The sequence below is a fragment of the Grus americana genome, chromosome Z, assembly GCF_028858705.1.
Source record: "Grus americana isolate bGruAme1 chromosome Z, bGruAme1.mat, whole genome shotgun sequence".
NCBI lineage: Eukaryota > Metazoa > Chordata > Aves > Gruiformes > Gruidae > Grus > Grus americana.
Genome location: NC_072891.1, coordinates 40949461 through 40970007, shown reverse-complemented (window position 1 = coordinate 40970007; position 20547 = coordinate 40949461). Strand labels below are relative to the sequence as shown.

Genomic DNA, 20547 nt, shown 5'->3' with positions numbered 1-20547 from the left:
TCAGTCACTCAGTTGCTGCTACTGGTCATTTGCCATGGTATAACAGCTTTAAACAATAGTACATGTGTGTGTGTGTGTATATATATATATATTTATATATATATATATTTATAATCTCTTCAACAAAATTAACCTCGAAAGCTTCTGGCATGGGAGCACAGTACAGCACAGACCATTTCTTTGTAGTTCCGCTACGTATTTTTCACAGTTAACTTGTATTATGCGATTTAGAAACAAGCTGAACAATGAGAAAGCTAGCAACTCCTTCTTCCCCACAGTTATGCAAAGAATGCCTAAATGTATTTCTTCTGCACACAGGAGCTGAACAAACTCCTCATTGTTTTCTTTTATGGAAAAGAAGCTGAAAGAGACAAGCCTTCCTTCCACACTGGAAGCAGTAAAAAGTATTTACATTTAATACGTAAAATACCAAACACAATTTTATTTATATTCACGCTGATGCAGCTCGGTCAGCATTTTTAATTAGCTGAGATATATAGAGCCCACACACTCTTTAGTTTACTAGCAGCTGGATTCATCGCTAGTAAAGGTGCATCAGGAATGGTCCTGTAAGGAAGTCATCTGCATCTTGTTCAGCAAACCTCACGGGTTTTCTCATTGCTGAGTTCCTTGGGTTTGGACACAAAGCCTGGAAGCAACACAACTGCTCCAGATCGCTGTACCTATCACCCAGAAGCAAGTGCTACTTTTATTTCAGTTACGAGTACCGTTTCCATCTTTTTGTGAGGCAGCCAATGAGGAAAGCCTACCAAAAACATCACTGCCTGGCTCATCCTCGCCAGCAGTTCTAACCTACCACGCTTTTCTGGTTTCCTTTAAGAGACACAAAACTGCATTTGACTGTTTTCTCAGGCTTTCTGGTCAACTGTGTTGTATTGTATGGAGTATTCACAAAGCTGGCATGATTTTTTTTTTTTTTTTTAGTTCACGCTTCTTAGGGATGGCATTTTTTTTGAGAAGGCTGCTCAAGTTTCATTAACTGAAACCTAGCTTTCTAAACTAAATCCTGAAGGGGATTTAAGCATAATCATGTGTATTAAATAGCAAAATGAATTATGAAAATAAAAACTACCAATAACGGAAGAGCATAGAGATCCTCTTTCTCTTCCATGAACAAAGGGAAGTCTGAGCTATACTCTGAAGTGCCAGGCACGCTAGCGAAGGAGAAAAGTGACAACTGTAATCGTATTCTGAGAAGTAGCAAAGGAGCCTTTTGTCTCACATCCTGCAAAATCTGATACTTCACTGTTTCAAGGCAAAAGAGTTGTTATTGAACAGGCTGGATTACCCTTTCATGGGAGACAATAAATCTCCAAATGTACGCACAATGACAGTAAAGGCACTGAAACATTAACTGGAGTAGCCATCCCAGAGTGCAAAAATTATGCAAAGTCCTCCAGCAGTGTTTCTTGCACCTGTTCGTTGTAGCAAATTGATTTTCACCATTCTCCTTTCTGTTCTTTGAGAAACTATTCCCCAAACCTAATCCTCTGCTCTCCAACTTAACTGCCCAATGCTTTCTGAGCACTGCGGAACAGCTTGCTTTCACCACATCTGCTTTTACACTCCACTAGTCATCTTCCACCACTGAGAACTCAATCATTTCTATGCTTTAGAAGTGGTGTTAAAAGCTGAGTAGAGAAGGAGCTTTTCAACTAATTCAAAGGCAGTATTTATGTCCAGCTGAAACAAATACTGAAGTATCTTTTTTTATTAAAAATTTAAAGAAATCTGATCCAGCATTGAGATTTTGTTATGGTTTGGACCCCTAACTTCTTAAACTTGGTTAAAAAGTTTTCAGATATGGCATTGACAAAATGACTACAGAGTGGTCATTATAACGTGATACAAAAAGGTAACAAGTTTGTTAATTGATTAGCTGTCTGAACTAAATCCAGAACGGTTATGCAAAATTTAACTTACTTTTACAAAATAATTTCACCACAATTTTGTCTACTAAGGCCTTTTAAAATACTGCTAGTCCTTTAAAGGAAAAAAGTCATTAATTACAGCAGACATCAAACACACTTGTGTCATATTTCAAGTAAATTTTGCTTTTTACAAAGCATTCTGCCTTCTATGCAAGCCTCATTTTGCAAACTGTAGAAGTTTTCCAACTATCCCACTCAAGTGCAAACACAGGTCACCCCAAGGATGGGTGGAAAAGAGACTGCAGAATCATTGTCTTACCCAAATAAAAACAGTGAAACAAAGCCATAAGGAGATACTTAGCACAATCAAAAGATTTACTATATAGTTTTCCATTGCAACAGGAGTAACCATTTCAACACTTCCTTCCCTCTTCCTGTGTAATTCGCAATTCTCTAGCTGAAAGAAGGATCTTTTCTATCCTGTAGAGCAGCTACTGGCTTTTCTTAAGACACATTGATAATCTGAATCAAATTAGTGACTTGTGTATTTCCACTCTGTGGAGGTCTTCAGATAGCACCACACAAATGCAAGTGTAGTAACTGGCTATATGTCCAGTCACACCCTAGAGAGTGCAGGTATTTGGTTGCACAAATACTGTTTGAGTAAAATGCAGGGCGGGGGGAACCCAAAACTGTTTGAACTATTTAAATACCACATTTCCTTGCAAGTTCCCATGCACCTGAATTTTTCCGTGTAACACTTTTTCTCTCTCCGCCCAAGGTTTGCCATTTCCCTTTTGCCTGTGTCTATGTTGTCTCTCTAAAAAAGGCAAAAAATGCGGAGATCAAAGGCCCCAGGAGACCATTTGCAATTACAAACACCAGACAGGACTGGCTCCTAAACACACAGAAGCGGGAGGTCTCTAAAAGGAGCTCATGATCTGAGCATCTCCCCTGATGGTGCAGTCCTAGACAGCACCACTTTTACAATTGTACTGTAGTATACAGAGTGATGCAGTATTTTACTTTGCTGCTAGCTTCAGAGTGATTCCAGTAAAAGTCAAGCTCTTGCACAATATACAACTGATTACAGTTATATAGACTTCAATCTGTACAAATCTGTTATTTGCCATGCCTTTCAGGCAGGCAGCTGTCTCAGTATTCCCAAACTTCTTGCCCGTCAGCCTTCAACAGGGTATTACGCAATATTTTCAAAGCCATTATTCACCACAGCTTTTAGTCAGGGCCACAGGTGAGTATGTGCTTCCAGCTCACCAGTACCAGGGAAGCTTCCAATGCATGGATTCAGCTACAGCACCTCAGAGGCTTCAGCCCGCTAGTTAGCACCCAGTACTCGTTAGCACCCATCTGCTGCAAGGCTACACTACTTGCATGTCACACTTTTGCAAGAGTAGTGCTACTCCACACAATCCAGATTTCTGCTTAGGCACCCCTTCCCACAACATAGGCAAGCAAGCACTCTCATAATCATCACATCAGCCAACTCAGCTTAAACCATGTTAAAAAAAAAAAAAGTTTATTTTGCAGAGCATCTAAGTAAAAACAGCAATTACCTGCAAGTCTGGCTCTGCCAAGAGAGTGTCTAAGCTGTGTGGACAGCAAACCCCAGCAGGCAGACAGCAACGAACCACTGAACAGGCTGCAACATCTCCAGTCTCCTCACGTATTCCTTCACCACTTTTAACTTGTGCCACTACTACACACTCATACAAGCCCACATTGTTCTGCACTAGCAGAAACTAGAAACATATGCGCTGTACAACCAAGGGATAACATCTGAACCTCCTGAGACATGAGTGTGAGCTCAGAAGCGAGCTGCATGCTTATCTGTTACTCGGTTTGGGGCTGGTTTCCTGGAAAAAAAATCAGATTCTTTCACGAGGTAATTCAAAACATCATCTGACACCACCCAAAAGGTGAGAAATATACCAAAATATTTCACACTTTTCTGCTGTCAAATGCTTAGTGTAACAAAACATGTCAAATGTGCTAGAAAACTCCCGCACCCTTGCACCTTCTCAAAACTTTGTAGACAAAGTACACTTACTTCCATACAGTGCACAGAAATTAATGCTTCCCTTAAAGCATATTTTAAGGATGCATAGTTCACAAGTCTTAAAAATAAAACAAAAGAGAAACTAGAAGAAACCCCACTTCTGTTGCTCTGGGCTATCAAACACCACCAGCTGTAGTGCCAACCTATTACCACACCCTTTAATCTCAGGGTATATAATCACCATTAAGGAAAAGACTGAGGAAGGGTGGGGGAAAACCACACACATCAGGAAAAATATTTCCCCATGCAATCCAGCGCCACATTGGTTACTGCTGCTTTCCTGGCACAGGCACTTGTCTGGTATGAGATCAAAGCACAGTGAGAAACCCAAGAGTAGGGAAAGGGACAAGAATTCAGTATTAAAAAGCTCCTAAGTAGCTACAATTACTGAACAGAAAGTGGTCTAAAGCAAACTCCTAAAATATGACATTCACACCTTTACAAGCCTCCAAGCTGGTCAACTACAACGAAGATACTAATTTCAGGACAATGTTTCAAATGCCTTCAAGTCCCCAGTGCAACAAATCTTAACCTCACCATTAGGAAAATTAATGGTTGCCAGTAGATGCATGGGGTGCCCATATGCTTTCCTATCTGGTTCCACCTCTTCTTCCACTGCCTTGTTTTGAAATTACACCTCTTCACTATGATAACAGACAGCATGTTTGTGGGAACCTATTTTTCCACCCGCGTGTGCAAAAGCTGGAAAGAATATGTACGCAGTAAAACACATTAGCACAGTTAAGTAACTGTTGGAAATCACAACAACGTTTATAACAGCCTGAAAAATCCCAGCTGACTTAAAAAAACTGTAGAAAGTCTAGACATCTTCTATCACATAACACTGTTTGCTGCATGCCACCACTGAGTCTTCTCCCTTGCCTAGCAGTTTCAGAAGAAAATCAGAGGACAAACAGCAACAGCCAGTGAGAAACGAGCATGGTATGAACTACAAAAACTTTGTCCAAAATAAGTTATATTGCACCAGATTTTCTGAATTTCCTGTGTAGCAACTATTAATTTTTACTGCATTTTTTGGCACAGAGAAAACACACAAAATTGCATGATATGCAACCACTGGAAACTACTCAAGCCGAGGACCACATTTCCCAAAACAAGTTTTTCCAAAGTACAAAGATCAAGAGACAGAAGCACAGTATAAGACAAGGTCTGTAGATAGAAGTAATCTTTATCAGCTGGTCTAATGAAATCTTAGCACACAGGTCTCTCTCTGGGTCAGAAGCAAATTTCAAATTTATATACAAGTAGGGAGAGTTTAATTACATATGTTTAGATAATATGCAAAACAACTTAGTTACTATCTATGGATTAGAAAGGATGCTGGGGCAGGGGGGAGAGGATAGTGAGAAGACTGCTTGCCAAGGGAAGGAGACAGGTAATTTGTAGCCTGTGGAATATGAATTTGTCTGTGGGAACAAGTATGAAATTACAGCACGTCAAGTAAACCCACTCTCGGGTTCATGGCTTACGGCATACAGGAGAGCCATGAATTTAGTTCCTAGCCTCTTCTGAAAGCATTTGGTAGATGTCAGTTAAGGATGCGGGTGAAAGATCAGAGGCAAAATGGAGTTTTGTACAAGAAAAATCATTCTCCTCTCCAATGACAACTGAGCTTTTGTCCTTCACCCAGTTTGTGTGAATGAGGTCTGCAGCAGTCACTTGGTTTCACTTACATAATTGTCAGAAAAGCATTTGATACAGGAGATATAGTATCTGACTTTTCAGAAAGTTCACGTACAAAATTCAGGGATTTTCATAGTTCTTCTGCAGAGATGCACCTTACTGCAGAATCTGCAGAAACGTGTTGGTCTTTTCCAATTCTGGACATCAAACACTATCCTGCAAGCACTCATGTGTTCTTAACTGACCTCGAGACACTGCTATTTTCAGTCGGCTCTTATACAGTTGTAACATCTTCAGATCTTGCCCACTGAAACAAAGAAACATAAGCCAGAAACCTCAGCATCGAACTGTGGTCTATGTACCTAAAATGGTGCCTGACACTTCCCATGACTTCAATATTTTCCCCCTTTGTTTCTTTTTGACACAGTTATTCTTTATAAATGACTTACAAATTGGGGAACTCTGTTCTGTTTTTCATTCATTGTTAAAACAATAGCACGTTCTGCTGAAGGAAATTATTCCGAAACCATTTGTTTCTTTGCATATAAGTAAATCAACCAATGTCTTAAATACAGAGGATCCAAAAGAGTACACTAGAAAATACGGCACGTGTGCTGAAATAGGCAACACAAATGGAATAATTTTTACTGTTTCTCTCATTCTCAGAAATGAAAGATTTAATAACTTGCATAAGAAATCAAGAGTGGAAACTTGCATTTTAATCACGCAACTGCCATGAGCTTGTTGCGTGAGTCACAGCTTATTTGGGCCCCAAGCCTGTAATATGAGAAAAAAAGCAGTCACTAGCTTCACAGGGACATTGTGAGGGTTAGTTTACAGAACTTTGGTCTTCCTCAGCTCAGCGATGCATCTGAGTACAAGCCTACTTTTAAGTGAATAAATAGCTCTGTTTAAGTCAACAGCTTCCACGTGAAAGTAACACATTTGCGGCGTTCACCTTAGAGAACCTTAAGAAGGTGGTAGGGAAAAAAACCTAAACACAGGACTTTTTTTTTTTTTTTTTAAACTACTTCTCATATTGACAATAAGAAGAAGTGGTACTTACAGATATCTGCAGTCTCTAGAACACCACAAATGCCATCCAAAACAGCTATAGTTTAGGACTTCACTGTAGAAAAAAATGTCTATGTAATGGTAATACACTTCAGAAAAGTCAAGTCCAGTTCTCGCACTACGTTGAATCACTGATGAAACAGAGTTCTGGCCTGTAATCCATTCAAGAGGAGCAAGGTGATATTAAATATCTATTTCTTTCTTATTAAATTAGAAAAGCTCTTATAAATAGATTATAAGCATATATGACAGTACATGTCCAACAGACAGTGGAGAAAAGAGTCAGATCCCATATCTCGCTCTGGTCAACAGGCACAAGCATAAATACTTCAAGAATGTATTGATAGAATGACTTAATAATCAGTGGGTTGTCATGTTTAAATTATATTTAAAATATGAATCAGTAGCACAACATGCTGTCTTCCATATCAGTATATGGATTTCTTTCTTCTTCATCCTGGTTCTTTGTACTTATCCTGGTTTTCTTCTCAGGTATAATTCTCAAGGGGTTTTTTTTTGGCTGGTTGATTGGTTTTGTTCCTCTCCCCCCCACAGGTCCAACTCAAATTTCAGTAAATGCAGCTTATTCTGCTCACTTGAAGGATTGTCTCTACAGTTTTTAATTGTGCATCAGCTACAAAGAAAACAATGCTGCTTGAGAAGCTGAATTCTGTAGCTGCACACCCACATTCTTTTAGAGTTGTGTTTGTATGAGCCAAGTTAGAATCATAGAATGGTTTGGGTTGGAAGGGACCTTAAAGCTCATCTAGTTCCATAAGCTACTGGAGGCTGAAAGCAGCAATATCATGACGTGGTATCTTTACCAGACGTCTATTACTCATCACTGTCAGACATCTGGTAATTGTCTGGATGGACACTTTGCCTGGCATGCTGACATGATGTGGCTATTCTTCTACTATGCTTTAAGGTCTTCATTTAACTTTCTTCTTCTGCCCTTACTTTTCCAAAATCACCTCCTCCTATGATGGCCAAATCCCCCCTCTAAGCTCAGCAACTGCAATTGTCTGTTGACATTATCAGCACAAAATACAGCTTTACCTGATGGCTTAAATTAACGTACCAGACTACCATATGGCAGCTGAAACATAGGAACAGTTTTCACATTGCTGTAGGAATAGTGGCCTCCAGCAGAAGGGTAGGGCACATACCAGCTAAATCGGAGAGAGCACAAAGCCTTAAAAGTAACAGTCTTGTGAGAAGAGCTTCTGCAGCTAAGCTAACACAGTATAACTTAACTGTATGTCTGAATGTCAACATCCTCTATGGCTCTAAGGTATCAGAGGAGTTACAGAATTACGTAAGTCAAGAGTCATAGAATCAGAGAATCTTAAGGTTGGAAAAGACCTCCAAGATCATCAAGTCCAACCATCGACCCAACACCACCATGTCTACTAAACCATGCCCCAAAGTACCACGTCTACATGGCTTTTTGAACACCTCCAGGGACGATGACTCCATCACCTCTCTGGGCAGCCTCTTCCAATGCCTGACCACTCTTTCGGTGAAGAAATTTTTCCTAATATCCAATCTAAACCTCTTCTGATGCAATCTGAGGCCATTTCCTCTTGTCCTTTCGCTAGTTACTTGGGAGAAGAGACCAACACCCACCTCACTACAACCTCCTTTCAGGTAGTTGTCCAGAGCGAGAAGGTCTCCCCTCAGCCTCCTCTTCTCCAGGCTAAACAACCCCAGGTCCCTCAGCCATTCCTCATAAGACTTGTGCTCTAGACCCTTCACCAGCTTCACTGCCCTTCTCTGGACACACTCCAGCACCTCAACATCATCCTTGTACTGAGGAGCCCAAAACTGAACACAGGACTCGAGGTGCAGCCTCACCAGTGCCCAGTACAGGGGCACAATCACTTCCCCAGTCCTGCTGGCCACACTATTCCTGATACAAGCCAGGATGCCGTTCGCCTCCTTGGCCACCCAGGCACACTGCTGGCTCATGTTCAGCCGGCTGTCAGCCAGCACCCCCAGGTCCGTTTCCACCAGGCAGCTTTCCAGCCACTCTTCCCCAAGCCTGTAGCGTTGTATGGGGTTGTTGTGACCCAAGTGCAGGACCCAGCACTTGGCCTTGTTGAACCTTATTCAGTTGTCCTTGGCCCATTGATCCAGCCTGTCCAGATCCCCGAGTAGAGCCTTCCTGCACTTCAGCAGATCAACACGCCCTCCCAACTTGGTGTCATCTGCAAACTTACTGAGGGCACACCCAATCCCCTCATCCAGATCATTGATAAAGACATTAAACAAGACTGGCCCCAAGACTGAGCCCTGGGGAACACTGCTTGGTGAATATCATTCAGTGATTTAAGGTACACGACAAAACTCTTGTACAATTTTAGAAAAGAAAAAACATTTTCTATTATTTCCCTTTTATAAAAATCATGAACAGTGTATTTGGGATATTTCAAAACAGAAGCAAGTCTTCAAGAAGCAAAACAAAGCCTTCTAATCCACCATTAAGTATGCATTCTCCTGAACTGGTGGCTGCATTCATATTTTGGATTACTGTGGTAAATTCCTTTCTAGGAAACTCCGAGAAATTTGCACCCAACGGCCAAGCCCTGCAATATCCTGCAAGGTATAGCTAGTCATTTTGCATGACTACTCTACTCTTTTTTTAAAATTTTTTTTCTTAATCCCACGTGCCAAAAAGATAGAGGAGCTACCACTACATTCCCTTTTGTTAACCTACTTCCGCACAAAGAAATAAAATCAGTTACAAGTTCTAAAGTATGCATTCTTTAATGTCTTCAGTATTTCCTTTCCGTATTGGCAAATACATCACTCTTCTCTCACACATTTTTCTTCAAGGTATATAGTTTTCTACTCCCTCTCCATTTCCTTTCTCAGTATTACTATTCCAAGAAAATATTTCTGTGGATTTCTACACCCACATCTACAAACAATTCATTCCCACTTGTCTTGCCAAAAACATCTCCATTAAATCAGTAGTGAAATCCTTTTTAGTAAAAATAAACTGAGAGACGATCAAGTCTAATCATGATTTGATTCCAAACAAGAAACTGTAATTTACAATATTGATTTAAATCACATTTTGATGTATACTTCAGGTGATTTTATAGAACTGCCTTGATAATGCAAAGAATCTACTTCAGACTATGGTCCTATCATATGATTTTTTAATATACAGAAAGCGAGACTTACTAGATGGCAATTTTCCCACTAGTTTCTGTCAGCAGTTTTTAAATCATTAAGCACACAGAAGGTGAAGAACAGAGTTGCCGCAAGCACTGTGGGACAAGCTTCCTTGCAGAGATGCCTGATGTGGCTGATCATCTGAGGAGCTCCTTTAGCTGTGGGGCGGGAGTAGCAGGAGTGTACCTCTACGGCTGTAGGGGCTGTAGCATCAGTCCCCAGCGAACACTGGGGAACAGGTTCCTCCTCCTCCCCAGCTCCCCCTCCACCTCCTGTGCAAGGCAGAACAAAGAGGAGGTGGAGCTCTGATCCCAGCGTAGAGGGTGGTCAGTGCCTTCCTGGGGGTAAAGAAGCAAAGGGCTACCTCACACTCAACAGGTAAGATAAACATAACTGTGTCACTGAATAACATCCTTGACATTACTAATACCCATCTTTCTTTCCTCATGTGGAGAAAAAAAAATAACGACCTGCAGAACATTGCTCATTTTCTACAAATAAGACTTCTACACCAAGAAGCTGAACTGAATTACTTCAAAACGCACAAAAATAGTATGCTAAAACCGTTTATTAAATGTTTTTCTGCAACGTGCTGGACACACAATAAAGGAAATTAATGACTGTGCTTGGTATTAAAAGCAAGTCAATAAATTATCTGTAATTAAAGAATGTTTCTAGTCCAGATTGTCCATGATATGTAGGCATCTATTTGCATATTTAGTGATAAGAATGTTGTTTTCAAGCATTTATAATCAGACTGAAAAGCACCTGTCCCACCGCATCCTATAGTTACTCACAGAAATATAACCTCCTAACCTCCTTTTAAGGACAAGCTATTCAAATATGTATCAACTGAGTTTAAAAAAAAAAAGTCAATCTGTAAAATAACCAAGGAAGTCCCACAGTTTCTTCTTCAGGCTTCTAAGACTAATAAATCTCCTAGTACTATGCCTATTTTTATATTCACGCCTTAGAAGAAAAACAACATTTTTGTTCCCCTGCCCCATCCCCTCGTTTATCAGCTTGGAAGAAATGTGAAATGTTCCACCAAACAGTAACTCTTCTAGTCATGGGGCCGATTACAGCTGGGAAACCTTTAGTGGATTTTACAGGGCCTGCTGAAAACAACAGTTTTTCCACACAGGGGTCACCATCCTCTACTGCTTAGTGTCTCCACCAATTAGCAACAAGTCTGATGATCAGGTTAAAAGCTTCCAGATAACCATCACCACCACCTTCCCCACAAAATATTGTGCGGCTAAAATGCTGATGGTCAAAATTAAAAAAACCTTACGGTCCGCCACTGAAAAAATATCTATTCACATGTCAAAACAGCACATACCACAGTCATTGTTCAGATCAGACACTAAATTTCAGAAGATACTTCTGCAATCTCACTTTAGCAAGGACCTCACGGCAGTCCTCTTACTTGTCTCTTTTTTTTTTTCCCCCCCCTCCTTATTTTTCTTCCTGAATCCCTTCATAGCTGGGGGCATTACTTGTGGTTACATAAAACTGTCGCTCTTCTTCACACTTTGCCTAGCTTCAGCCCCTGGCATACACTCCACTGGCTGCTGAATTAGTAGTGAGAGAGCAAGAGGAGCAGACCCAACAAACTTGATCTGGCAGAAGATTTCACATTCGTGCAGGCAGTGCACAAGATCCATGTAGACAAAGCACCTCTGAGAGCTACAGACTCTATAAGAACAAAGATGAACCTCCCCTCCTCCCTACTGCTACCCATGGGCCATTTCATGTCAGTAATGTAGACAAGCTGTTACAAATCTTTTTCTGTGATTTATCAAAACTTGACTGATGCCACCTAAAAATTTCAAGTACTGCTTTATCTTCCTTATTGCGCTGTCTTTGTCAAGCCCCAGGCACTATTTCATTTTTATAGCTATTCAGGAATATAAAATCTCTTCCCTTTTAAAGAATCTGTGCCACTAACTCACTTTTAAAATATAAACACGGATAGTATTTTCAGCACACACCCCTCATCTAAGCTGTGATGTAGCACAAATGTAGCGCGTTCATCACCGCACACCCTCTTTTATTAGAAGGGATGAGATATACAACTCCCACTCTGTTTTTTCCATGCCTCTGGACAAGTAAAGCAGATTGCTGGTTATGAGGCACAGGAAAGGCAATCCGTAATAACCCAGGCACTCGGGGATGCCTATCAGGACAGGTCCCAGTGAGTTACTGCCCTGGAAGCCTGAGCCTAGCCTCGCTTCCCGGCGTGAACCCGGGAGCATCCGAGCAGGAGCGCTGACCAAAGCGATGAACCCCTGCCAAGGCACCCCCGCCGCGGCACCTGCCATCGGACCCTGCAGAGGGGCGCGGAGCCCACACCTGCCGGCAAGGAAGGAGGCGGCGGATCCCCTCGCCGGGGGCACACGCCGCCTCCGCCCCCAGCGCTCCGGACGCGCTCGCATGGCCCCGGGCGGAGCAGGCGGCTCCTCCGGGCAGCCGCGGCTGCGCCCGCCGCCGGCCCTCCACGCCCCGCCGCCGGCTGCCGCCGCCCCCGCTCCCTCCTCTCCTCTCCTCTCCCCTCCCTCCTTCTCTCCCCTCCCGCCGGCCCCGGGAACAAAAGAGGCCGGTGCCGCAGCGGCCGGTCGGGCAGGCCGGCCCGCACCCCGGCGGCTCGTCCGCGCCGGCAGCCCCCTCCCGCCCCGCCGCAGCGCCCCGCCGCTCACCGGCCCCGCCGCCGTCCCCTTCCCGGCCGGGCGCGCACTCACCTGGGCCCGTCGCGGCGCGGCGGCGCGCTCAGGGTGGCGGCATGGCGCTCCCCGCCCCGGACACGGCGGGAGGCCGCCCGGCTGCTCACCACCTCCCGCCGCTCCCCGCCCCGGCTGCCGCCCTTACGCAATTGGCAGCGGCCGCAGCCCCCCCGGGGCGACGATCCCCTGCCCCGAAAGGAGGCGGCTGCGCCCCGTGGCCGCGGACACGCCTCCCGCCTCCCACCGCCCCCCGCCCCCGCGCCGGGGGAGGAGCGGGGCCTTCCCGAGCCGCCCCGCCCCGCTCCCCTCCGCTCTTCTCGGCGCCGCGCTACTCGGCCTGGCCACCCCCGGCCCGACCCGCTGGAGCTGTAGAGCGCTCGGCCCGGCCCGGCGCGGCCGTGGAGGTGCCCGGCCGCCCCCGGCCCGGTGGGACTGCAGCAGCCCCGGCCCTCCCACCCACTGGGAAGGGGCCGGGTGCCGGCTCCTGCAGCACCCGGGGCTGGGGAGGCGGTAGCAGGCACGGGGGCACTTTGCACTCCTGCCCTGACCCACGGCTCTCCTCAGGGCGGCGTGGAAAAAAGCTAAATTAGAGCTAAAGTACCAAACACAGCGTTAGATGCACACGTGAGAGAAAGAAAAAAAGATCCACAATATAAGCGCACAGGTGCTGCCAGGGGAGGTATGAAAGGTCCCCGTTGTACGAGAGCAGGTAAAGGAGCAGGGAGGCAGCGAGGGGAGACACAACGTGCTGTCTCGGTAAGGACAGCCGCGGAGGGACACGCCAAGTAAATCACAGGCAACGCCGGTAAAAAGCAGAAGGGTATGAGGTGGTTATCATTACAGCTTGGCTTACTGGGCTGAAAGGGAATAAAGTTACTTACAAGAGTTGTAGCCCGCGCAGTCTCTGACCTAGGAAAAGATCTGTCTGGAAAATCTGATTCTGCTTTCTGAGATTTTTATTTAAAAAAAAAAAATTCTGATTCGGAGTAAAGTCAAATTAAAGCCAAAAGTGTTCTGAATTTTAAGAAAGCAGTGCCTGCAGCTGTTTCACAGTAAAGAACATCAGTCTCGTTTAGAAACTCGGACTGTAAAGCTCCAGGACTTACCTTAGCTGGGGACCCAGAGCTCCAGGGCACCTCAGCCTCCCAGGCTGTGAGCTTTGATGTATATCTGACAACGGGCTTTTCTTAAGTTTGGGACCTCCCACTGTTTCCAGTGCTCCGAGGTTGGGCCAACTCATTATAAATAAGAAAAAAAGAAAAAAGTGCCCTGATCAGATTCAAAATGCTTTCAATGAAATGGATTAGGAAATACAGATGGAGTTTTCCAACATAATTATTTCCTTGGGGAAATTCCAGACAGCTGGAAACGAAGTGATTGCTCATGTATATTCCTGCAAACACTGCCCCAAGTAACTTTAGTTCTAGTGAGTTCTTCTTTGTTTACCAGTAAGCATAGCTTGTGTTTGCTTACAGCATATGGAGACATCTAGTGACTAAATAATAAACTGCAAATCAGCTTCAATTAGTCTGAAATCTTAGACATTATACTAGGATACTTTGCTTGCAATATTTCACTAGGGCTGAAGCATTCAGGGTGGTAGAACTGCAAACCACTGCACCACAAAATAGCAGTTGCCGTATGCAGGGACCATGATGGAATGAGCAGCTGTAGTAACTCAAGCGACGACTGTGACTGCAGATCCACTGCACAGCTTGAGCTCCAGGCCATAGCTTTCAGGGCTGAGATTGAGAGTAATACTTTACTCAGGGCAGAGATTTGTCTGTAGAGACACAAAGGGGGTTGGGACAGTTCCTAACTTGCCCTTCTCACTAAACCACAGTGAAGGAAGCCCTTAGGTATTTGAATGAGGCAGTTTCATCTTCACTTTGATCATGTCTCTGCGTTTCTATTCCTTCTTCTTCAGCTTTTTTTTTTTTTTTTGAATGCCCAGGAGCACAATCCTTCTAACAGATGTGATTGTAAAGCTTTACCTCATTTCAACAAATGCACGTGCAAACTGAATATTTACCTTTGCCATTGACTTTGGCTGAAATCAAACTGAAGGTAGTTCATATTTGTTTAATGTGAAATTCAAATTAAAAAAAAAAAAATCAGCATGGCACCAGACATCCATTTTACACATGTAATGTTATGTTTGTCCATGAAATGCATGTGTCTAATTCTTCAGTTGTCTATTTGGATCGGCAAGTAAGTAGTAGGTGTACTGTTTTTACTGCATGCACTGTTTTTAGTATGTGTCTGACCTTCCAAAAGCTGTTTTTTTAGTAGCAGAACACTCTTTCAACTATCCTTCACCATATAAGCCTGTATAAAAATAATGCTGAATTATTCCTCAGGAACACCAATTGTAACAAAATATTCATGCAATTTAATTTGTGGAAATCTTTATATTCCATAAATTATTTAGGGTTAAATCTTTCCTGTCCTTTGAGGAATTATTTTCACTTAATGCAGTACTTCCATAAAAAATATCTGTAAAGTTGATTTTGCCAGATAGATACGTTTTCTGTTCTCATTAAACAATAGAACTAAATTCTTCATGTGTGTTATTCTTCAAACACTTTTGTTTTTCATTAACACAAAACACTGCTTATCCACTGGAAAGATAGGAGCCCAGGAACAATAAGTATTTACTTTTTATATCCTTGTATACAGAATGAAGAAACACAGACTGCTCATCAACATTCCCAGTTGTAAGTCTGCGAAGAGCTCATTTCAGTGATACCTGGGTAGATGTTTGCTAGTACTGCTATATGGGGGCATAAAGCAGAAACACTTCTACATACATTAATTAGTCTGAAGCTAAATATATTGTATTATATATGTATGCATGTGTGTGTGTGCGTGTGTGTGTATTTTAGACAACACACAACACGTACTTGTCAGTCTTTGGCAAATCACAAATATCTGTCAGCTGTAAAAACACTAGATGACTTACAGAGTGGAATTATCACCCAACAGCTATAATTTCTTAAAGTGATGGATATATTTGAATAAAACAATCCCGAAACCCTGTAAGCATGCGGAAGATTGGACTTTAATATTACTCGAGTATTTGAAATCTCGTATCAAACCCAAATGGTGCACTAAAGCATTACATCTCCATCTGGTATGACTTCTTTTGTCATACTGCTTTGGGTTTAAGCAGACAAAACCTTGGTCAAGTATATAACCCAAAGCTTAAAAATAGCAAAAGATAGACTTGAACGAGGTGATTGATGCAAGCCACTATACTCTGATGATTTCAATATAAGCGAGAAGGAAGCCAACTTCTGTCCTTTTGAACAAAAAGAGGTACTAGGAGTGGGGGGAACAGTGGTAAGTATATCCAATTACTAATCAAAATTATGTCCTGTTCTCTGAAGTCCTGTCAAGATCCTTGTGATTTAGAAAATCTTACCTTTGGCCTATTGAGATGAGAGTAAACATACATATTTCTTTCCTTATTTAAGCCTTTCTGGCATATGTCCCAGGTATCCTGTGGTAATACCTTTTCTATGCAGTAGCTGTGTTTTAAATTATCATACTAAACACATGGATTTTTAATTACCTCTCTGGGAGTCTAACACATCAGGTGGCAAAAAAAGCTATACTCCTGAAATAATACAAAGGCTGCCTAGGCTGAGAGGAGGTTTGCTTGTGGTAAAAGCCTGTTCCTACTTTGACAGACTGTGCTTCAACCAAAGTTATCAGCAGTTAACAAAATATAACAACAGTTTAAGGGAGAAGACGAGTTTAAAATGCGTACTTAGGGAACATAAAGCTAATTTGTAGCCAGGTTTTAGCAGGGAACAGTTTCAGTGTACCGTCTTCCCTTGACCATTGAAGAATCACGCCTTTTTCTTTATGCGTGTCAAAACAAACCCATATACAACTCATTTGCTTTTTGCAGGTCTACAAAAAAGTGTGAAGAAAGTTACTAGAGAATTCATGTATTATTACTGAAACTAATAAAATTAAAAGCAAAGAGCAAAAACCTGTGTTATGTGGCTAATGCATTCACTCAGGAGTTCAGAAGTCTGGATTCAGTCTTTACCTATCTTACACAAAAAGTCTTTTAAATCAGTGACAATGACTCTCCGCCACAGCAGTGATGCTGACAGGAGACATGTGGCCTCAACATTGCAGTATCTGCCCTTGGTGCTTCAAGGATTTCACCAGCTTTCCTAAAGCTTCCCCTAACGAGACATTGCCAAATTCTACCTAAATCCTACCTTTTGTTCCTCCCCCCCCACACACACACTTTGGCTGTTACAAAAAATTTTACAGTGGAGAAACATGTCAGAATTTCAAGATTCTGGGTCATATAAAAATGAGAGACCATTGAAACCCAACAACAAGAACCAATACATTTTTAGTGTCTCACAGATTTTCTCCTCTGTAATCAGACACCAAGAGTGAATCAGCAAAATAATTTCAAAATTCCTGTTAATGAAGCAATTATAGGCTGCACTGAAGATTGAAAGGAGGATCCATAAATTAAGTTTTAAAAGAACAGTTGAAAATAAATATAAAGAGCAAATGACACTGGGGTAACTGTGAGGAACCACATACACATAGATAAAAAACATGAAGGGGAGCAGATAATTGAGACAAAAGGAGAAAGAAAGAAAGAAAGAAAGAAAGAAAGAAAGAAAGAAAGAAAGAAAGAAAGAAAGAAAGAAAGAAAGAAAGAAAGAAAGAAAGAAAGAAAGAAAGAAAGAAAGAAAGAAAGAAAGAAAGAAAGAAAGAAAGAAAGAAAGAAAGAGAAAGAAACCACAATGCAAATATGGGTACAAGGAAGCTGTATTCTGTATTTTGCCTTTTATACTTCTCCTAAAATGCATTTTGGTGAAAGACAAAATGCAACAAATTCATATTGCATTAATTTTTAATATCATCTGAATAAAAGTCACAATTTCCTACCAAACCAATCCCTCCAGTCACATTAAGAAACACAGATAATATTTTCTCATTTGTGTTTACACTTTAGTTCAATGTTATTAAAAACATGTGATTGTGATTGTATTTTGTATTTAAACTCCTTTTCCTTGGGAAGGTTTCTCTTGAAAGGTGTCCACCTTCCAAGACACTTCAATAATTATTTTAATGTGAATTGGGTTGACGTTTATGCCAATTTTACTAGCAAACTGTAACAGTAAATTTGGCTTGCATTTAATGGAAATATTGATGGAAACTGATTGCTAAATGAGTTACCAGAAACATAACCATAAGGACTATTGGTCCTGTTTGCTTGTTTGGTCAAGAAACATAAACCATATGTAACCACAAAAGCTGTTAGGCTAGTCAATCCCAGGAGAGTTGAGTTCAGAGTACTGTGCTCATAAGTCAAAAGCCACAGTCTATGGACCTTTACACAACTGTCAGAAATTTTTGATGTACAACAGATTATGAGACATTCCACAATCCATAAGGCAGACTAAAAATTGTTAAATACTTAATTTCCTACAAATTGCTTGCCAGAATTTAGCTGAGACTATTTGGAACATATATGACCATTTGCGTTTCACCTCATGTGCTTGGTGTAATCACTTTAAAATTATGCACATAATATTTCTATGCAATAAATTTATGTCCTGAATTTTTTGCTCTTTATTTTTATCTTAACAGAGAATGATTTTGATTAAGAGTCTGTGAAATTAACAAGAAGAAGAGTAGAGCTTAAACCACAGATTTCTGATGTGCGTTAACATTAGCAGATACATACAAGTAAGCTAGATACATGACAAAATAGTGTTGTTTTAATCTAGGAGAAAGACAGAGTCTGACTTGCGCTGTAAAGAAATGCATTTTGAGTGCTTTTCTTTTATGATTATTTATTACATATCTGATTGAATAGACAATAGAAATACTTTCACAAGTAGAATTGCTCAGGAATATTACATAATTAAAAGGCATTAATAAATACCTCTGGAAAAAGAACAAACCTCTAATGCTTCTAGATTTTTGCCAAAACCAGATGTGACAAGTGCTAAAAACCTGAATCTACTGGTAAACATATGCAGGTAGGAATACTTTTTGTGTCTTTAAAAATGTAGCAGGTAAATTGCGATCTTAGGACTCCAAGGTAACATTCATTTTCATGGCATTAAATCCAAGTTTGAAACAGGACTTTCCATCAAACACTGCAAGACACATTGCCTGCAAAAGATGATTTGCTAATGCAAATCTTTGTACAAAGCTTTGGGCTCTCAACTCTGCTACACATTCAGACCATAGTCCACAAAATTATACTCTTTTATAAAAACTTCTCTAAAATTCAATGAAAACACATTTGATGCACTTTTAAGTAATATTGTAGAATAAGGCAGTTATGTTGCTTACCTTGTTTTGTACCACAGCAATCATATGCATACATAAAATTGAAGGGGTTTGTTTCCAGTAAATTTTCAGTTTTCTGTCAACACAGTGTGTCACCAAATGGCTGACTGAACCTTTTTCCTTTTGGGAAAGAATAAATACAAAGGCTAATCACTGTTACAGGAAAAGTTATCTGTTGGGGTCCCTGCATAGGATAGCATCCTGCCCTTTTGTTTTTTACAAAAAACAGGAATTGAAGTGTCTCATATGAATGACAACCAAATGTAAAAACAAGAAGTATTTGTTTGTCCATCAGAAATGAATCCTTTGAGTCTCACAAGTGCATTTGCAGTGCTGTAGAACATGTATCACCTTAAAAAAGTGGAAGTTCAGGTTGAGGTATTAAATAACCCTGAAAATCATGCACTTTTTCAAAGTAGGCTCCTAAACCAAGAGCTTGAGGTGAAAGCACAATGGCCATTACTGACTTTGCAGATACATTTATTTAAAAAAACATAAAGCGATAATAAAATTGGACTCCTTATACCAGAGCAAAGGTTCATCTAGCAAAGTAGCCTATTTCCAACAGTAGCTGATGACAAGAGTATAAAAAAAAGTTAAATAAACATACATCAACACTTGGTGGACTACTTCCCCATCTTCCAGTGATTTGCAGCTCTGTGTGAATGTTGCCATACTTCTTTTTACTAGTTTCTGTTAAGATAATGCATTGCTTTCTGAACTCACGTAAGTTCCTAGTATCCATGATGTTCTATGACAAGGAGTTCTGCGGCACAACTTTTTCTTGTAAGAAGAAATACCTCTTTTTGTCGGGTTTGGAGCTTCCTCTTACTCATTTGATATGATACCCCATAGTTCTTATGTTGAAAGAAACAGTCATTCACCTTCTCCATGGCACTCTGTCACATTGTCCCATACTCATCTCTTTTCAAGTCTAAACATGTTAATGAAATATATTTCTTCGTCCCTTATATGGAAGTAGTTTCATATCTCGCCATCCTTATTGTTCTTCTGTCAATTTTGCTGCACACTTTGCATCTTTTTTTTTTTTTTTTAAAGATAGTAGAACCAGAATTGCAGTAGGCTCCAGAATATGGGCACCTTGGATTAAAAAATCTGCTTTCTTTTTATTCTCTTCTCTCCCCAGATCATCTCTAAAGTCTTCTTGCTTTGTTGGCCACCACTGAATATTGAGCTGATGTTCGCTTAGTAGTATTCATTGTAATGCCAAGACCTTATTTCTGAACAGTAACTGTTTAGAGTCCATAATTGTGTATATAAACTTTATTTAAGATTTCACAACAACTTATAAGTTCTACCACAATCAGATCAGTAACTTTTTAAGAAGCAACTGCTCTTCAGATTATTTGCATGTTCCTATTCTGTGTCAGTTAAAAAATAGGAACAATTAAAAATGATAACCTTTGCAACACACCAGCATTTTTAAGAAAATAGAACATCATTTCCCTGTAGTGTCCTCAAACACTGTCATTTAATTTTAGATAAACAATGACGGGGAAAAAACCCCGGAAAGCTACCTAATAAAATATGTAACATGTTCAAGGCAAGACAGTGTTCTCAGTGCAAGCTTGCTGTTCTTTATACACTT

The 20547-nt window shown here is 41.2% G+C and overlaps 1 protein-coding gene across 13 annotated transcripts in view; it reads right to left on the bottom strand.

The window, feature by feature from the left end:
• Nucleotides 1-19058, bottom strand: part of CEMIP2 (cell migration inducing hyaluronidase 2) — a 60135-nt gene extending 41077 nt beyond the window's left edge. For 2 of the 13 annotated variants that reach the window (XM_054809116.1, XM_054809127.1), the window contains exon 1: nucleotides 18942-19058. Coding sequence is in view for 1 of the 13 variants with exons in the window: in XM_054809129.1 (XP_054665104.1) it covers nucleotides 18942-18975 (34 nt within the window). In the remaining 12 variants the exon portion in view is untranslated. The other 11 variants (XM_054809117.1, XM_054809128.1, XM_054809121.1 and 8 more) reach the window with 10 other exon arrangements.
• Nucleotides 19059-20547: the final 1489 nt, after the last annotated feature.